The sequence below is a fragment of the Doryrhamphus excisus genome, unplaced genomic scaffold, assembly GCF_037039965.1.
Source record: "Doryrhamphus excisus strain RoL-2023G ecotype Guam unplaced genomic scaffold, RoL_Dexc_Guam_v1.1 HiC_scaffold_24, whole genome shotgun sequence".
Lineage (NCBI taxonomy): Eukaryota > Metazoa > Chordata > Actinopteri > Syngnathiformes > Syngnathidae > Doryrhamphus > Doryrhamphus excisus.
The window spans coordinates 4,561,764-4,579,428 of NW_027621862.1; the positions used below are offsets into that span (position 1 = coordinate 4,561,764).

The 17,665-nt window shown below is 40.2% G+C and overlaps 1 protein-coding gene across 4 annotated transcripts; it reads right to left on the reverse strand.

Moving 5' to 3' along the window:
• Positions 1 to 787: 787 nt before the first annotated feature.
• LOC131109947 (putative carbonic anhydrase 3) lies at positions 788 to 15,701 on the reverse strand. 4 transcript variants are annotated; one of them, XM_078788807.1, is made up of 16 exons: positions 15,596 to 15,701; positions 15,266 to 15,298; positions 15,015 to 15,191; positions 13,872 to 14,023; positions 13,709 to 13,798; positions 13,580 to 13,646; positions 12,368 to 12,531; positions 9,082 to 9,187; positions 8,972 to 9,001; positions 8,729 to 8,905; positions 8,386 to 8,534; positions 8,222 to 8,311; positions 3,713 to 3,757; positions 3,551 to 3,641; positions 3,324 to 3,487; positions 788 to 1,583 (listed from the first exon to the last, which is right to left on the reverse strand). In XM_078788807.1, the coding sequence occupies exons 1-16, from the start codon at positions 15,648 to 15,650 to the stop codon at positions 1,425 to 1,427; spliced, it is 1,749 nt and encodes a 582-aa protein (XP_078644933.1). In that variant the 5' UTR covers positions 15,651 to 15,701; the 3' UTR covers positions 788 to 1,424. The 4 variants fall into 4 exon arrangements, 3 of the variants coding, with proteins under 3 accessions (XP_078644933.1, XP_078644932.1, XP_057918510.2); XM_078788806.1 differs by having other exon boundaries at positions 15,266 to 15,301; positions 15,596 to 15,654; XR_013625763.1 differs by having other exon boundaries at positions 1,440 to 1,583; positions 3,555 to 3,641; positions 15,266 to 15,301; positions 15,596 to 15,654.
• Positions 15,702 to 17,665: the final 1,964 nt, after the last annotated feature.

Consider the following 17,665-nt stretch of genomic DNA (forward strand, 5'->3'; position numbering starts at 1 on the left):
TTGCTGTTTTTTGCATTGCGTACTTGAAGTATCCTTCTCCATTCATTTTCTATTACTTCCTCACTAGGCGTCGCCAATTTAGAGTCATCAATTAACCTAACATGCATGTTTTTGGAATGTGGGAGGAAGCCGGAATACCCACAGATACAGGTGATAGATGCCCAGCAGAGATTCAAACGCAGATCTCCTGACTGTGTGGCCAACATGCTCACCCACTAGGCCACCCTGCGGCCCCATCCCTCTCCAGTAAATGTAGGAAAAAACAAGAGGAACTGAAAAGTAGCAAGAGTAGTTGTACCATTCACACGTCTGCTGGCCTAGTTAAGCACAATGCCTTCACACAAAAGCAAGTCTAAAAGGTGATAAAATCCACTACACAATACTTCTAAAGCCTGGATGGATTTTAAAGACGTTGCCACTCCCTGCTGCTGTAGACAACTAGGAAGTTGCAGGAAAACATCATGAAAATGTTAAATACTCATTTCAGAATATAAAACCCATACATTGTATAGATTTATATATAATGTAAACATAGGAGATAAGGTAAATTTGTTCCAAACAATAAAAATATGTACAAAAATACATTTTATAAAGAATAATTATAGTTTTCACAGGCATAAAACAATGTGAAATAATTATAATAATGAATGAAATGGATAAATGAACATCTTACCTTAATTGAAGACAGTGAAGAGTGGCAAGAGAGGAGGGTATCCACACCAACAGCTTCTCAACATCATTTCGTCTTTCTTCGCCAGAACAGAACTTACTGATGCAGCAAACAGGCTAGTTTGTGTAAGATTCTTATTTGAGTTTGCCAAATGAATGATCTTTACAGGATACCGTTGGACGGCCCACGGCGCATTGTAGGACTAAAAACAAACAGCAAAATTGTGACAAACCGAGGAAAGGCTAAGATATAACAACATCTCAGCCAGTTTTTACATTAATTAATCATGATTAATCACCATTAGCAACTATGTCTGAAATATATAAAGTCAAATGACAGGACAGGATTAGATATATACAGTATTTGTATGTATTAACAACTTTGGACACCACTCCTGTACTTCATGTTCTATAGTTTCTAAACAATGGTGCAATTACCAACATGGTAGCTGTTACACTTTATTTATATAGTCTGGTCAAAGTTCAATGAGGAAGTATTTTTTATCACATATATACAATACACAACCTTCCGGTAAGCCTCCACTTTAGTATATGACCAAGTCATTAAGCAAACAAACACTAGGTGCAATAACTTCCACTGCTGTCGTGCTCAGAAACGACTAGATTAATAATATGCCTGGCAAAGAAACAATGTATTTAATATCCGCCCCCCCCCTCCCTTTTAAAGTTTTGCAATAATCTACAATGAGGAAAAGTGCAGGCTGGATAATAATACGAATAATTACTGGGGTGTGTTAGTGCAGGAAAGAAAGACAGAAATAGAGGAAAAGCACTGAGAACACAGTGGGAGCCAGTCCACTGCATCCCGCCGTGGTGTAGATTGTCCTGCCGTGAAGAGCCTGCGTTGGTCGAAACACGTTGTGATAACCCGTCCAGTTTGGGAACATCGACAACTGGAAGTGGGGTTGATAAAGTACACAAATACAACATGTCAGCCTACTGAAAAAACAAAAGCTGTTGTGTTTAATAACTTGCACCGAGCGTCCCCAACCGGTACCGGTACGTGGGCGGGGCTAAACTAGGCAGGAAGCTTTCGGGTGCAAGGATTACAAAAAAAGTTACAAATCCCATAGTTTATATGTACATGTTGTTGTTGTTGTGAGCGGCCCATTGCTAACTTTCCCCCATGTTGCACAGATTAACGACTATACTGTATTTTTACTGTTTTATTTTTACTGTTTTTCTTTCACCTCATATTTGGTCTCAAATGCTAATACAATGTGAGGATGCATAAAGTTAAGTTTTAATGACTTTAATGAGCTATAATACTTCGAACTGCTACTGCACTAAATCAACATGTACATGTATATGCTGTACAACATCTCTTGCACAACAGCACGAGATGGAGGTTTTTGTTTTGTATTTTACTTGCTTTGCTATTATATTTTTTATATTCTTGCTCTACTGTACTTGCTATTTGTACCTTATTTTATTTTATTATTTTATTTTACAGCGGTCCAGTGGTTAGCATGCAGACCTCACAGGGTTCAATTCCCCCCTCCCCTGATGGGACTGTCAGCAACTTTCATTTCAATGCAGACCTACATCTATAGTAGTCAACATGCAATTATACTCTCCATTTGTTGCATTTTCCTGGTTTCAGTTTGAAGTTCAGTCTGTACAGTACACATAAATGAAGAAATATTAATTTTGCTAGAATATCAAATTGGGGGGGGCAGCGAAAATCATTTCATAACAGAAAATAATTGAGATGCACCGCACGGGCCTCGCAGCTAGGAGACCCGAGTTCGATTCCACCCTCGGCCATCTCTGTGTGGAGTTTGCATGTTCTCCCGTGCATGCGTGGGTTTTCTACGGGTACTCCGGTTTCCTCCCACATTCCAAAAACATGCTAGGTTAATTGGCGACTCCAAATTGTCCATAGGTATGAATGTGAGTGTGAATGGTTGTTTGTCTATATGTGCCCTGTGATTGGCTGGCTGGCCACCAGTCCAGGGTGTACCCCGCCTCTCGCCCAAAGACAGCTGGGATAGGCTCCAGCACCCCCGCGACCCTCGTGAGGATAAGTGGTAGAAAATGAATGAATTTTATTTGACTATACTACTTTATCTATCTATCGATCTATTGAGCATATTTGTCATTGTACAAGTTAATCCATGCTACCAGAATGCCTTTTACCAAACACATCAAAAAGCGACAATCTTCTCTCTAGGCTTGTACTGGTGGATGGCGGGTCTGTATTCGTAATTTTTTTTTTTTGCTTTTAATTTGATGTGGTGACTCTCCGTTACTGTACATAATACATAAGACTCTTCTGGTTGTCTTCGAAGACGTTTCGCCTGTCATCTCAGCAGGCTTCATGAGTTCATGGTCAAAGACCAGGTGGGAGGCACACCAGTCAGACTAGATAGGACAGGCACACCGTGCCTCATGCCATCGGCCTGTGGGTGTGTCACAACCAGATTGACCGGAGTGACACCAACCCTAATGTGTGCGCAAAAGCATTCCTGCAGTGTTCTTAGCAGAGGGAGGTGGTGTGCCATAACGTTAATCTAATAATTGTACCATTAAACACCTGATTACATGGAATGGAAAATTGAAAAAAAACAACGCTTTGCCTTTTGGCGCTTATTGTTCCACCGACGCCATTACAGTAGTCATTATGTGCTTACCTGGCTCTGGTCCACTTTGACTGTCTTTTTGAACACCGTCCAAACCACTGCTTCGTTACATGAGGGAGTGGTCAACGAGCCATTGTAGCGGTAGTAAGAGGTGAAGTCCATGTCGCCGAGCAGCTCGGCGAGGGAAAGTTCCTTCGTGACCTCCACCCGTGAACCTGCGTCACATCACATATTCTACTTTTAACTTGCCCGCTGCATAAAAGATATATTATACACACCGACGCTTTGTATTGCAGCCAGGTAGACGCTAAGTTTTTTCCAGGCATCGGTGGCTGAATCGGAGTCGGAGTCATCGGAGGAATCGTGCGACTAAAGTGAACAATTTAGTTAGTTCAGTTATCATCAGCTTTCAGGAAGGGTGGAAATGATACTGGACTCACATCGTCACTTTCGGTAGCGCTGCTACTTCTGTCGGAGACAGCAGCCTAGAAAGCAAAGTCCATGGCACAATTGGCAATTATAGGATACACACAACTATTACACAACTTTACCAATGGCAGACCGATTTATTGATGTCATATTTACCACCATCCCTACTGGCTTCCTCGTTTTATTAAGGTCAATAGCCACGTTTACCAAAATATTCCAATTCCATTCGGGAAAAATCTAACCTTTGTATACACCTCATTCCGAAAGAAAAGTGCCAATTCGGATTAATATATAATGGGATTCCCAGGGGTGGAATATTCCTTTCCCCAATCCGATTGAGGTATCTTGTACCCGCTCAATCGGAAAGTTGTCAGGGTGCGTTCTTTCAGCGCATGCTCAGCTGTGACATAAGACGCAGACGTCTCTCCGGTTTTGAAAATGGCGGGTAGCAGTCATCACTGGACTTCAGTGGAAGTTGTTTTTGATACAAACTTTAAAAGAACTGAATGTAATTGCAAGACTGGACGGCTTCGATGAATCACGTGATGTTGTTTACGTTTTACTGCACATGCCCCGTTGACTATTCCGTTTGATTATAGCGGCGCATGTAAAGACAGGAGATTGGAATATTCCTTTCCATGTATACACTGTTTTCTGGTACGTCATTCGGAAAGAGGAAAATCTCCTCATGTAAACATGGCTAATGAAGACGATACAGTAGAAATGATATCAATTAAGCTTAAATTCCATGAAAATGGGAGGTTCATGCGTGTTTTCGGTTACCTTTGTCACAGGAATAGTGCCGAGGTACATTTTACCACACAAAATGATTCTTCATGTTTGGACATGTCTGTGAATATCCTCAGCTAGAAGACCCGAGTTCAATTCCACCCTCGGCCATGTCTGTGTGGAGTTTGCATGTTCTCCGCGTGCATGTGTGGGTTTTCTCCGGGTACTCCGGTTTCCTCCCACATTCCAAAAACATGCTAGGTTAATTGGCGACTCCAAATTGTCCATAGGTATGAATGTGAGTGTGAATGGTGTACCCCGCGTCTCGCCCGAAGACAGCTGGGATAGGCTCCAGCACCCCCGCGACCCTCGTGAGGATAAGCGGTAGAAAATGAATGAATGTGAATATCCTCATTCATCCAAGTCATTGTGTTCTTACGACCTTGAATCGATTGCAACTGGAAGCGTTCAGGTTGTCTCATCCCAGTAAGCGTCATCAGTTCATGCTCTAATCTGAGGTGGACGGTGTAGGATCTACAGTACGTACAGTATTTCTTCTCTAAAAAGGTATAGGCAGTTGTGGTGCAAATGAAAGAGAAATGGAATGGGGCCTCTGCCAGCCAACAACCATGGTTTGGGTGCGGCCACCTTCATTAGCATTCCATTTACTTGTATGAATTCTTTTTCGGTGCATCAATGGCCGAAGTGGTTGTGTCCTGTCATTTGTTAAACACGGATAGCTTAACCTGAAGAGTTATGCTGTGCTTATAATTGCACGTATTCTTTACATCTAGTGCACAACAATAGTATGCATGGTGTGCATTGGTCCCACAGGTATGCATGGTCGTCACCACTTCCTGCATCAGTGGAAGAAGTTCTCATTGCAGAAAAGAAAGGCAAGTCTAAATGATCTCAGCTGCAGAAAGAGAATATGGAAAAAGCAGGAAGGCGGCAGAAACTAGAAAAAGGAAGCACAGTTGCGGACTGGAAGACTTTGCATTAAGATCACTTGTTTGTTCAAGAGGCTTCCCCCAGGCTTGCTCTAATAGGTGGAGGAAAAGTTAACCTATCAATGTGAATGGGACATGCTTTGATACACACCACCCACATTTGGTTAGGCCTAAATTGCGATGCGTTCGGGCTGCATTCACATTCACAGAAATTAGGCGTGCCATCAATTTTGAAAATGTCAAAATTGCGCAACGACACGCCGTCTCGCAGGGTTTACACACACTTCACACCTGATGACAACCAATTTAATCACTGGAACGCAGCTTAACACCTACTTCACATTCACTGCTGCTCCTACTGTTGGCCCCACTTTGCACACAGCTGTTTCATGAACACAGCACAGTTTGACCGGATTCTCCAATTACTGTATATCCAATTCTTACTGTTTGCTGACAGCCATGAGCACGGAACCGGTTGAGGCTGTCTATGTAGTTCTGAGGAGGGCTGGAGCTACCCCTTGACCTCTGACCCTTCGCAACAAAGTAGGTGTGGTTGGAGAAGAAACTGCTGAAGTTGAGAGTTTCGGCAAAGAGGAAAATAATGCAGATTTACCCTGAACACAACCTTGAGATTTATGATGTATTTTATTCAAATAACCTTAATATATTGCCCCTGAATTTATAAATATTTGCATAGATCCTGGTAAAATTACACTGTTTTCATGACATTTGCACTTGCATTTGAAAAAGCATATTAATAGTATGAATTTTTGTCCTCCTTTTTGCCATTTTTTAAAATTTCCAAATGTTTCAACTTTCTTCTTAATTAGTCTATGTAAATGTACTGCTCGTAATATTATGACGTATTTCCCATAATGTTTTGTCATTGTTCTCATAATAGTATAGCTTTTTCTCTTCACTTAATTTTCCAAAAATGACAACTTTATTATTTTGTTTGTTTCTCACAATATTATGACTTACAAAAACCATATTTTTTAATTTAACGTTTCAACTTTATGCTACTAAAAAAATGTTTTTCATTATATTACAACTTTTGTTTTAGAATATTTTGACTTTATTCTTGTAAAATTATTGTAGATTTTTTCTTTTTTTGTCGTTTTCTTGTTCAATTATATTATTACGATGTGTCCTGTGGCCCAATAAATAAACAGACGCAATCCCCCGGGACCGCACTTTGGACACCCTGGTATAGAGTGCACACATAGCAGCCTGGCAGCATTTTATTTTACTGTTACCAACCTAAGGCTGCACGGCGGACAAACGCGCAGGCCTCACAGCTAGGAGACCCGAGTTCAATTCCACCCTCGGCTATCTCTGTGTGGAGCTTGCATGTTCTCCCCGTGCATGCGTGGGAACTCTGTGTACCCCGCCTCTCGTCCAAAGACAGCTGGGATAGGCTCCAGCACCCCCGCGGCCCTTCATGAGGATCAATAAATAATTGGTCAATGGAGAAGTTTGTCTCAAAATTCTACTGTATTAATATTATTAGATTATTATGATCGTAATTTTTTGTTAACAAAAATATATATTTGAAAATATGCTTATGCTTTTAAACAAATGAATATATAATAATCAAATGCATGGGCAATTCTAATTATTACAATAACATCACAAGGCGATTTTACACTCATATTCATATGAAAACGTGTTTGACACCCCTGTGACACAGGATTTTGTGTTCAAAGTTCAAAATAATACATTTGTTGCACAATTTCACCTCCATGCCAATCTTTGTGCATGTTCGATAGAGCTACATTCTGTTCTAAGATTACATCGGCAGATCGAGAGATTATGGTTTCGGATCATGACTCAGTGGCATTGCACTGACTGAGGCGTGGGACTTGGAGGTAAGATGCGCTGACTATTGTGATTATCAGCATATTTCAAATCGTCAAAGAGCTGTATGGAAATATACAGTATATACTGTAGATTGATGAAGATTAACTTTACATTACCCTATGACAGTACTGTCTGTCAGAGAGAGACTTTCATTTCAATGCAGACCCACCAACATGTACAAATCTATAGTACTCAACATGCAATTTGACTGTGAAATACACTTGCATACTCTGCATTTGTTGCATTTTGCTGGTTTCAGTTTAAAGTTCAGTCTGTACAGTACAGATAAATGAATAAATATCAATTTCGCTAGTATTATTATTATTAAATTGGGGGGGGGGGCAGCGAAAATCATTTCATAACAGAAAATAATTGAGACGCACTGCACAGGCCTCACATCTAGGAAACCCGAGTTCAATTCCACACTTGCACACTGCATGCGTGGGTTTTCTCCGGGTACTCCGGTTTCCTCCCACATTCCAAAAACATGCTAGGTTAATTGGTGACTCCAAATTGTCCATAGGTATGAATGTGAGTGTGAATGGTTGTTTGTCTATATGTGCCCTGTGATTGGCTGGCTGGCCACCAGTCCAGGGTGTACCCCGCCTCTCGCTCGAAGACAGCTGGGATAAGCTCCAGCCCTCCCCCCCGACCCTTGTGAGGATAAGCGGTAAAAAATTAATGAATAAATAAATTAATGTAACATTTACAGGGCTTCTTGGCTGCACGGTGATCGAGTGGTTAGCGCGCAGGCCCCACAGCTAGTAGACTTTAGTTTGACTTCAAAAACATGCTAGGTTAATTGGCCACTCCAAATTGTCCATAGGTATGAATGTGAGTGTGAATGGTTGTTTGTCTATATGTGCCCTGTGATTGGCTGGCCACCAGTCCAGGGTGTACCCCGCCTCTCCCCCTAAGACAGCTGGGATAGGCTCCAGCATGAAGGAATGAATGAATGCCCTATGATAACCCCATTGTTACCTCAATCAAGAATCCCATCACTGCCAGGCCGTTTGGGGTGATAACCGCCTCCTCCAGGGTTAAATCCTTCCTCTTGTTCACAATGTGCACCTCAAATAAACAGTTCATTACGGTCAGTGAAATCTCATGAAACAAGCAACAATCCTGAACGGGAATTCTAATACCTCCATGTGGAATCTTTTGGAATCCATGGTGTGCTCTGAGCCGCCCTGTGATGAGGATCCCCAGTGGAAGTGGAGCTGGAGAGTAGAATAGACGTGACCAAGGCCGCCCCCGGACACCTCCACCATCCCCTCGTTCAAGACACACTTGACTAAAAGGGAGCAAACACACAGATACAGTCAGATGATTGTACAATTTTTTTAATATCTGTATCAAATGAATCATTTTGACATCAATCCCAAGGGAGGCGCTACAAATGACATCCATGATTTGCCTTTTTCATGGAGCTAAATAAGATCTCCAAAATATTAGAGATGACCCCTGCGAGAGGAGACTTTTCCCAACCTGTATGGCCCGTGTTTGTGATGTACTTGATGACGTGTTTGTCGTCAAACTTTGTAAAACTGAAGCCGTCGAGGTGTTCATCCTCCACAGCCTTTTGTGCCTCGATGTTGATGGGTGACTGACGCTCGCCATCGCAGTGCGAGTCGGGCAGAAGGCTCCACTTGGAAGGACTGAACTCTATAAAGAGGCATCATGAACACATAACTCATGTCCAGTAGAAGATTAGCTTTGATGATAGCATACCACAGTGATCGTCGTAGCACCATTCATTACCTGGAGAGATAAAAACAGTCAAAGAAGAAGAAGCTAAGTAAAATGTAAAAATCACGTGTATGTTTGTCCTTGCCACCCACTGGGAGGAAGAACAACACTGGGCGACGAATACACTTTGCGCCCGTGGATTTCTTGTACTGGTCGGTAAACGTTGGTGAGGCCCGTCTTGATGGGAAACTGTTCAACCTGAAGAGAAAAAAATCCATTGGTGTGAATGTGAGTAATTAGGGCTTGTAATTAGATGCATTCTATTATACTAATACTAATGTTCATTCATTTTCTACATTTTCTAAGGGTCACAGGGGTGCTGGAGCCTATTCCAGCTGTCTTCGGGCGAGAGGCAGTCCAGTACACCCTGGACTGGTGGCCAGCCAATCACAGGGCACATATAGACAAACAACCATTCACACTCACATTCATACCTATGGACAATTTGGAGTCACTAACCTAACCTAGCATGTTTTTGGAATGTGGGAGGAAACCGGAGTACCCGGAGAAAACCCACGCATGCACGGGGAGAACATGCAAACTCCACACAGAGATGGCCGAGGGTGGAATTGAACCCTGGTCTCCTAGCTGTGAGGTCTGCGCGTGCAGCCTTAGGTAGGTAACAGTCCAATAAAATGCTGCCAGGCTGCTATGTGTGCACTCTATACCAGGGTGTCCAAAGTGCGGTCCTGGGGGACTGCGTCTGTTTATTTATTGTGCCACAGGACACATTGTAATAATATAATTTAACAAGAAAACAACAAAAAAGAAAAAATCTACAATAATTTTACAAGAATAAAGTCAAAATATTCTAAAACAAAAGTTGTCATATAATGAAATATATATTTTATATTATGGGAAAAATATAGGGATTATAGGGAAAAATAAAATTTTAGTAGCATAAAGTTGAAACATTAAATTAAAAAATATGGTTTTGGTAAGTCATAATATTGTGAGAAACAAACAAAATAATAAAGTTGTCATTTTTGGAAAATTAAGTGAAGAGAAAAAACTATAATATTATGGGAACAATGACAAAACATTATGGGAAATACGTCATATTATTAAAAGCAGTACATTTACTATTTATGAAGAAAGTTGAAACATTTGGAAAATTTAAAAAAAAATGGCAATAAGGAGGACCGAACCATTCTTCCGCTGAGCAGCCCAATACTAATGTATTTGAAAAAATTCAGAAAAAGTGATTTACACAGCAAAGGGCAAATGGACCGCATACATTGTAATAAATTGATTATCATTTCTAATTTATGCAGTGCCACGTATCCAAAGGAATCATTTCTTTTGTGCATCCAAAATGTCACATGTTTGTAAACTACACAGCAGTATCACACACATACCACAGTGCTGGCATCCGACCGGTTGACATCAATCAGCCACACACGCAAGACAATGTGTGGAACACACGGTTAGGGGCTGCCGTCACGTTGAAGAAAAAGAGAGTCGGCACCGCTTAGACAACTCCAATTATCTGATTGTTTTGTTTGTTGTTTTTTTTTTTTGCTCCCATTGTCACAGGAACAAGTCAGTCAAGAAAAACAATGCAGTAATCTTCTCATCAGTTGACTTTAGCGTGAACTTTTTAAAAATATGCAACAGTTGTGTGTGTAAAATGCTGTACATTTTACCTGTATTATCATGTATTTAAAAACTATTACCGACTTAGATGTGAATAACGTGTTTTCAGGAGAAAAAAAAATACAAATTTATTTTATTTTTTTAACCAAAAATCCACAAATTTGCAGGACTGAATCGTTACTGTGTAGGAATCCACTTTATATAACATCTTAGCATATTTCCATGTTTTTAGCCTGTTTCAGCACAAATATATGATAACATAAACATATTTATTGAATAAAAAAACAATACTGCTGGGTTACTAAAGTCACCTTTTTTAAACAAAAAAGTGAAAATACAAAAAAGAACTGGAATCTGGGTCACCTAAAAATTGTTTGTTTAAAAAATGCTACCTCACAATGTCATATTCTGGGAAAAAAAAAAAAAAGTTAAAGCAATCAATGAGATAACGCTAACAAGGCCTCTTGAGTGACAAAGGCTCCCGGGTGTCTGTCAACACCCAAACTGGGTTGTCAATCAAATAAGAGTTACACTGGCACGTACAACGCTAAGAAAACTGCACTCATACGAGCTGCTGTTTAAAAACACATCAATTCTTTACTTTGAAAGACTTAAAGGGGAATTTGGAATTTTCACACTCCTTATCTGAAACATGAACACATATTTCCCTTTTCTGTGCATTCCAGCGTGAGAAAAGGAGTTCATATGCGCTAGCTAGCAACAGGTGTCATGGGAAGAAACTATTTAGACAGTAAAGCTGTCACAAAACAAAACACAACTGACTTGTATATTAACCAAGCTGCAGTACAGTACTGCTATTATTGTAGCATCTAATATGAAAAACTAACCCGTGTCGCTAATCGCATGTCTGCGTCATTCACAGATGGAAGAATTGATACCGAGCTCTCAATTTCGCTACAAAGACTCAACAAGATGCTTGTTTGCCGTCGGAATTTTTTAAGCGGAGGACTGGCGCACACGTCTTGTGCTGGACGACACAGCCATCCCAATGAGAGCGGAGAGCCTCACATCTAGCAGACCAGGGTTCAATTCCACCCTCGGCCATGTCTGTGTGGAGTTTGCATTTTCTCCCCGTGCATGGGTGGGTTTTCTCCGGGTACTCCGGTTTCCTCCCACATTCCAAAAACATGCTAGGTTAATTGCCGACTCCAAATTGTCCATAGGTATGAATGTGAGTGTGAATGGTTGTTTGGTATCAGTATCGTGATGGTAAGCAGTAGAAAATGAATGAATGAATGAAGAACAATTGCCAAGATGGGGCCACACCATGTTATTTACGATGGGAAGGTGTATGCTCCCTGCTTTTTGTCAAATATTTATTTATGTTATGTGTGTATGTGAAGTGGCAAGTGGTTAGCACACAGACCTCACAGCTAGGGGAGCCGCGTTCAATTCCACCATCGGCCATGTCTGTGTGGAGTTTGCATGTTCTCCCCGTGCATATGTGGGTTTTCTCTGGGTACTCCGGTTTCCTCCCACATTCCAAAAACATGCTAGGTTAATTGGTGACTCCAAATTGTCCATAGGTATGAATGTGAGTGTGAATGGTTGTTTGTCTATATGTGCCCTGGGATTGGCTGGCTGGCGACCAGTCCAAGGTGTACCCCGCCTCTCGCCCAATGACAGCTGGGATAGGCTCCAGCACCCCCCGCGACCCTCGTAAAGAAAAGCGGTATAAAATGAATGAATGAATGAAAAATAATCAGATACCGATATCACATTTGAACGCTGATCCCAACTAAAGACATATTGCTAACTCACCAGATTTTTGTTGACAGGAATAGGCTCATGAAAGACGGTCCAGGCCACCACTTCATTACAGGAAGGGGTGGTCAGTGAGCCCATGTAGCGGTAGAATTTTGAGAGGTCCACGTTGCCAATGAGGTCATCAATGGAGATGGCATGTGTCACATTGATTTCAGTGTCTGTGGAAACATGCAAAAAAAAACAGGTACATGGGGGGGTTGGACAGTATATGTTCTCCAAACCTACTGACTAATAATCATTATGATTGGACACCACTGGATTTTTAGATAAAAACAATAACAATATGAATATAAAAGTGTCAGGTGTTGTTCAAAATAAGTGTAAATATATGTACATCAAAAACAATAACCTATGCAGTAACAAAATGTAGAATTGCAGTCAACAACAATAACCTATACCAGGGGTGGGCAAACTACGGCCCGGGGGCCACATCCGGCCCGCCAAGTGTTTGAATACGGCCCACCCAATCTTTCCAAAGTATTTCATTTAAACTCAACATACAACCTGGCATCATGGCCTGAGCCAACCTTTTGATGGTTTTATCAATTTCGGTTTTTGACATGGTCTGTTGTTTACAAAGTGCTCCTGAAAAAAGGGACACAAGCACATAATAATAATAATAATTATTATTATTATTAGATTATTATAATTATTATTAGAACTATTATGATTATTATAATTATTATATTAATACTCTTTATTATATTAATTATATATAATATTACTGTTATATTTGCATATTTTACATAATAATAATATAATAATTATTATTTTAATTTTATTGTAATTATTATAATATTTTATTATTTTTTAAATATTTAAATATAAATATAAAATAATAAATAATAATAGCAGATTGCATGACAATTTTACAGATACAATAATACCAGGTGGACTGTTATGTGTAAAATATATAGTTTGCCCACCCCTGACCTATACAGTAACAAAATGTGGAATTGCAGTAACCAAAATGTGGAATTTCAGTAAACAAAATGTAATATTGCACTTATTGTACCCGAGTTTCACTTGAATTAATTAATCTTATTGCACATAAATCCAGTATTGCACAATTTGAAGCTTATACTTGTCCACCATGCGGCAATATCAATACATAATCAACATAACTCATTCAATCCCAGGCATTTTTCAAAAGACAGGCCACCAGATTAACCAGAAGGAGTGGAATTGACAAAAATGTCTCGCTACCTGTATCCTTAAGGAGATAAGAGGTCAAGTTGCTCCAAGGACCTGACAGATTTTCATCTTCAGTGGCCTAAGTACGAGAGTCATCATTATGATGCATGTTGCAAAACCTTTCTGTTGATCTATACGCACATTTATGAAGAAGCCAAGAACAGCGATCCCCCTTGGATTTTGGAGGGCCTGCTCCACAGAAAGGCCTTTCATCAGACTCACAATGTGCATCTGCAAATAAATAAATGCAATATCATGTTGCATTCTTCAGGCACGTGGTCCAAAGTGACCACCACCCGTGTACCTCCATCGGGTATCTGTGTCCGTCGATGGTGTGCTCCGACCCGGGGTGGTGTTGGGTGTCGCCCCAGTGGAAATGGAGCTGGATTGTGGAGTACGTATGATTGAGTCCACCGCCACTAATCTCAACTTCATTGTCTTTTATGAGGAGTTTGGCTAAAACAAAAGAAGCAAGATTAAAAACTCATTAATAATCAGCAGGGCTGGTTATTTAAAGTACTTTTTTCGTTATTTGTCATTAAATAAAAGCATAATGTCTGAATTTAACAATGATAAAAAATAGTCATAGTTGAAGCAAATGTTCTGTGACCCTTTGGTTAGCTACTTCAAATCAGGTGGCGTGTTAGTGGTAGGTTGAGTTATGCTTCATTCCATTTAGACCCGGAAGTCGGGAATTATGAGTTTCGAGTGTGAACTTTAAACCGGAGGTCGAATTTCCAAGTCGGAAAGTCGCCAAATCCTCACTACCCCTGACTTGGCTTGAGAAGACATTGCATTCCAATGTCTTTTTAAGTTTTTAAGTATTTAATGCAAACGTAAACACACGCGGTTCTAACAATGGCGTACAAGTGCAAGACATGTTTTCGTGACCTGTTTATTTAAGCGCGAGAATAGCTTTTGTGGAGTTGGCAATCTTGTTTTTTTTGTTGTTTTTTTTTTGGAACACCGCAACCTCACCTGTGACATCATTCCCAAGTCTGACTTCAGACTTCCGATGCAAATGGAATGCAGCATGAGTGGCTCACGAGCCAGCATCATGCTAGCTAGGTTCTAGCAAACGGGAAGTAGAAAAGTCACTAAAATACAGCGGAAAACATTATTAATAAAGCAAAACGCAACTTCTGCTTGCATTATATTTGCGATATATAAGGGGTTATTTTATTACTGACTAATTAAAAGTACATGTTTCTATATTTATCAAGACTGAGCAATGTAAAAACTTACACACAGCACGTCGCGCAGACTTAAACGTCATATCCGGTTATGTATGCCATACATCAATAAACACAATAACACAACACATAAAATGTAGGGATATTTCAATGTAAACAAGCCAGGGAATTCAGCTTGTCCTTTCTTTTCAAACGGAAAAACACCATCCATTCAAACAGATTATATATTTTAAATTCTACAGGGTATAGGATACCTGTATGTCCAGTGTTTATGACGGACTTGAAGGCACCCTGGGATGTGAAGTTGACAAAAGTGAAGTTGTGCAGGTATTCATTCTTCTCCACCTGGCTGGTCAATATATTTACAGGCGATTGCCTTTGCCCCCCGCAGGAAGAGTCAGGGAGTTCATGCCAGTGGTTTGGCGTGTGATCTGTTCAAGGAGGAGCCTGCAAACTTACCAAATGTGTCTCTTCAAGTTATTACGGTAATCAAGCATGCACTTACCGCAACCTGTGTAGCACCAGTCACTCCCAGCAGCTGCTTTGGAAATAAAAAATGAAAGAAAATATAATGCATGCCATACAGACCTGACACAAAATTAATGATATCCTTTATTACTTTGTTTAACACAGGCGGGGCGCACCTGTTATATATCAAAACAAAGCAAACTATGTCACTGCAAAGTGTAATTAAGATGACTATGTTTCTCCTGTAAATAATGACCACTGTAAGGACAAAGTGTGTGGCAAATGTCAACACTGCTCTTTCTTTTGTGACGAATTCGGTTCAAATATCAAGTACAGCACACCTACACAATGTCATAAAATGACTCACCATTATTGATTAACACTCCCAAACTCCAACACAGCACAGTAAAGTCGAGATTCATCTTCACTAAGAAAGAAAATAGCTCAATAATAGAATATTTCTTTGCAAAGCATTAGAAATACAATCCGGTGTTAATTTGTCTAGTTTGTGCAGCCAATTTTCTGACTAAATCACACAATCCATCAGTGAAATCGAACTGCACATTTGCATTACAATGGTGATACAAAAACACAGTTATATGTGCAGCCTAACATACAGCTATATAGAATTCATTTGTTTATTATTAACTAAAGAAGTCATTTAGCTATTTAGCAAGAAGCTATCGATCATTATACATTCTTTATTGGTAAACCCAAGTGTAAACACGTGATTAAATGAAATAAACCATTATCATAACTTTAGGGCTGTAAAGAGAGGAGTATTCTTACCTTAGCACCCAGGCCTCAAGTCCTTATTGATTAAAACAAAAAAAAACCCGACTGATAATAATATATTACTTTCACACAATCCAAATCAGAATGTAAAATGTGCTGTATCACATGTCAAGGATATAATATGTGTGTGTGTGGGAGGGATGCTGGATGGGAGGGGTCCCTCACTGTGTACAATGACAACGTTAACCTGGATGGGGGAAGACAAGTAACATGACCTGTGGTTTTATTGTGGTTTGTTTTGGCCAAAGCTTTTAATTAAGTGATAGTTTAGATAACGACGGATAGGGATTTGTCATGCTCACGCAGCATTAACTATACCACAACATTAGGCAGTTGAATAAGATCTAATACAAAGGCAACACGGCTCAGTTGGTTGTTATGATTTCAGTTGCAGTGATGCATTTGTGTCACTATGACATTCTGTAGCATCACAATATTAGGTGCCGTTTTACAATATTAAGAATCATAATATTAACATTTGAATGCATTAGTTCACAGGTGCAACACCCTGACTTACTTTAAATGAGCTCTAACGCTGACAATAAAAGAAGTGGTATCCTCCACTTCCTTTGAGACAAACGGCCACAAAGGGCCTGCATAAACAAAAGCACAATCCCCATAAGGCAGACTGTTCCAGTGCATTGCATCCTGTTTAAACAAAAGACACACTGACTGCTCTTTAAGTACTTTGGTAAACTGACACCTGAGAGGTAAAATGAAACTCATGGGATTATGGCCAGAAGATATCATTTCAGGACATGAAAGTGCTGGGCGTAAACTCATTCAAATTAATTTAATGTGAATGTTTCACTGTTTACATTGAAGAGCTGCTTTGTTGTACAGTGGTTGCAGAATATCATTAGGAATTTTGCAGAGAGACCGAAAATGTTTTCTGTTGATAAAGTTCCAGAGTACTTAGTCGCACGAACGTTCAGTCAATCACAGACTGTTTATACACTCATCAGTGATGTCAGTGAACCTACTCAACAGGTTTGCTTGCCCTTTTCTTAATGCTGATGGGTCTCATCACAGCCATTGACAAACCACGCATTGCATGCGGTTATGTGAACCGAGAGTGCGATGTTTTGGAAAAGAAAACATTTAAATCTCTTTGAAGAACAATTGGGCTGCACGGCGGACAAGTGGTTAGTGCGCAGCCCTCACAGCGAGGAGACATGAGTTCAATCCCACCCTCGGCCATCACTGTGTGGAGTTTGCATGTTCTCCCCGTGCATGCGTGGGTTTTTTCCGGGTACTCCGGTTTCCTCCCACATTCCAAAAATGGAATGCTAGGTTAATTAGCGACTCCAAATTGTCCATAGGTATGAATGTGAGTGTGAATGGTTGTTTGGTATCAGTATCGTGAAGATAAGCGGTAGAAAATGAATGAATGAATGAATGAAGAACAATTGCCAAGATGGGGCCACACCGTGTTATTAACGATGGGAAGGTGTATGCTCCCTGCTTCTTGACAAATACACACGTAATGCAAACATCTGTCTGTCATTCACACACACACCACTCACATGCACACATAACAAACACCTGTCTTCGTATTTACATGCACATAACACAAACATGTTTGTCCATTCACATATCATAATTGGCTGTCTATTCCGATACACACACAAGGCACACATCC

What these genes read in the sequence shown, in the direction of transcription:
- LOC131109947 (XM_078788806.1), bottom strand. Translation starts at nt 15,650, where the DNA reads ATGAATCTCGACTTTACTGTGCTGTGTTGGAGTTTGGGAGTGTTAATC. An exon ending in TTCTTGGCTTCTTCATAAAT is followed by an intron (nt 13,647 to 13,708) that starts GTGCGTATAGAT and finishes TCTCGTACTTAG; the next exon opens with GCCACTGAAGATGAAAATCT. An exon ending in TTATCTCCTTAAGGATACAG is followed by an intron (nt 12,532 to 13,579) that starts GTAGCGAGACAT and finishes ATGTTTCCACAG; the next exon opens with ACACTGAAATCAATGTGACA.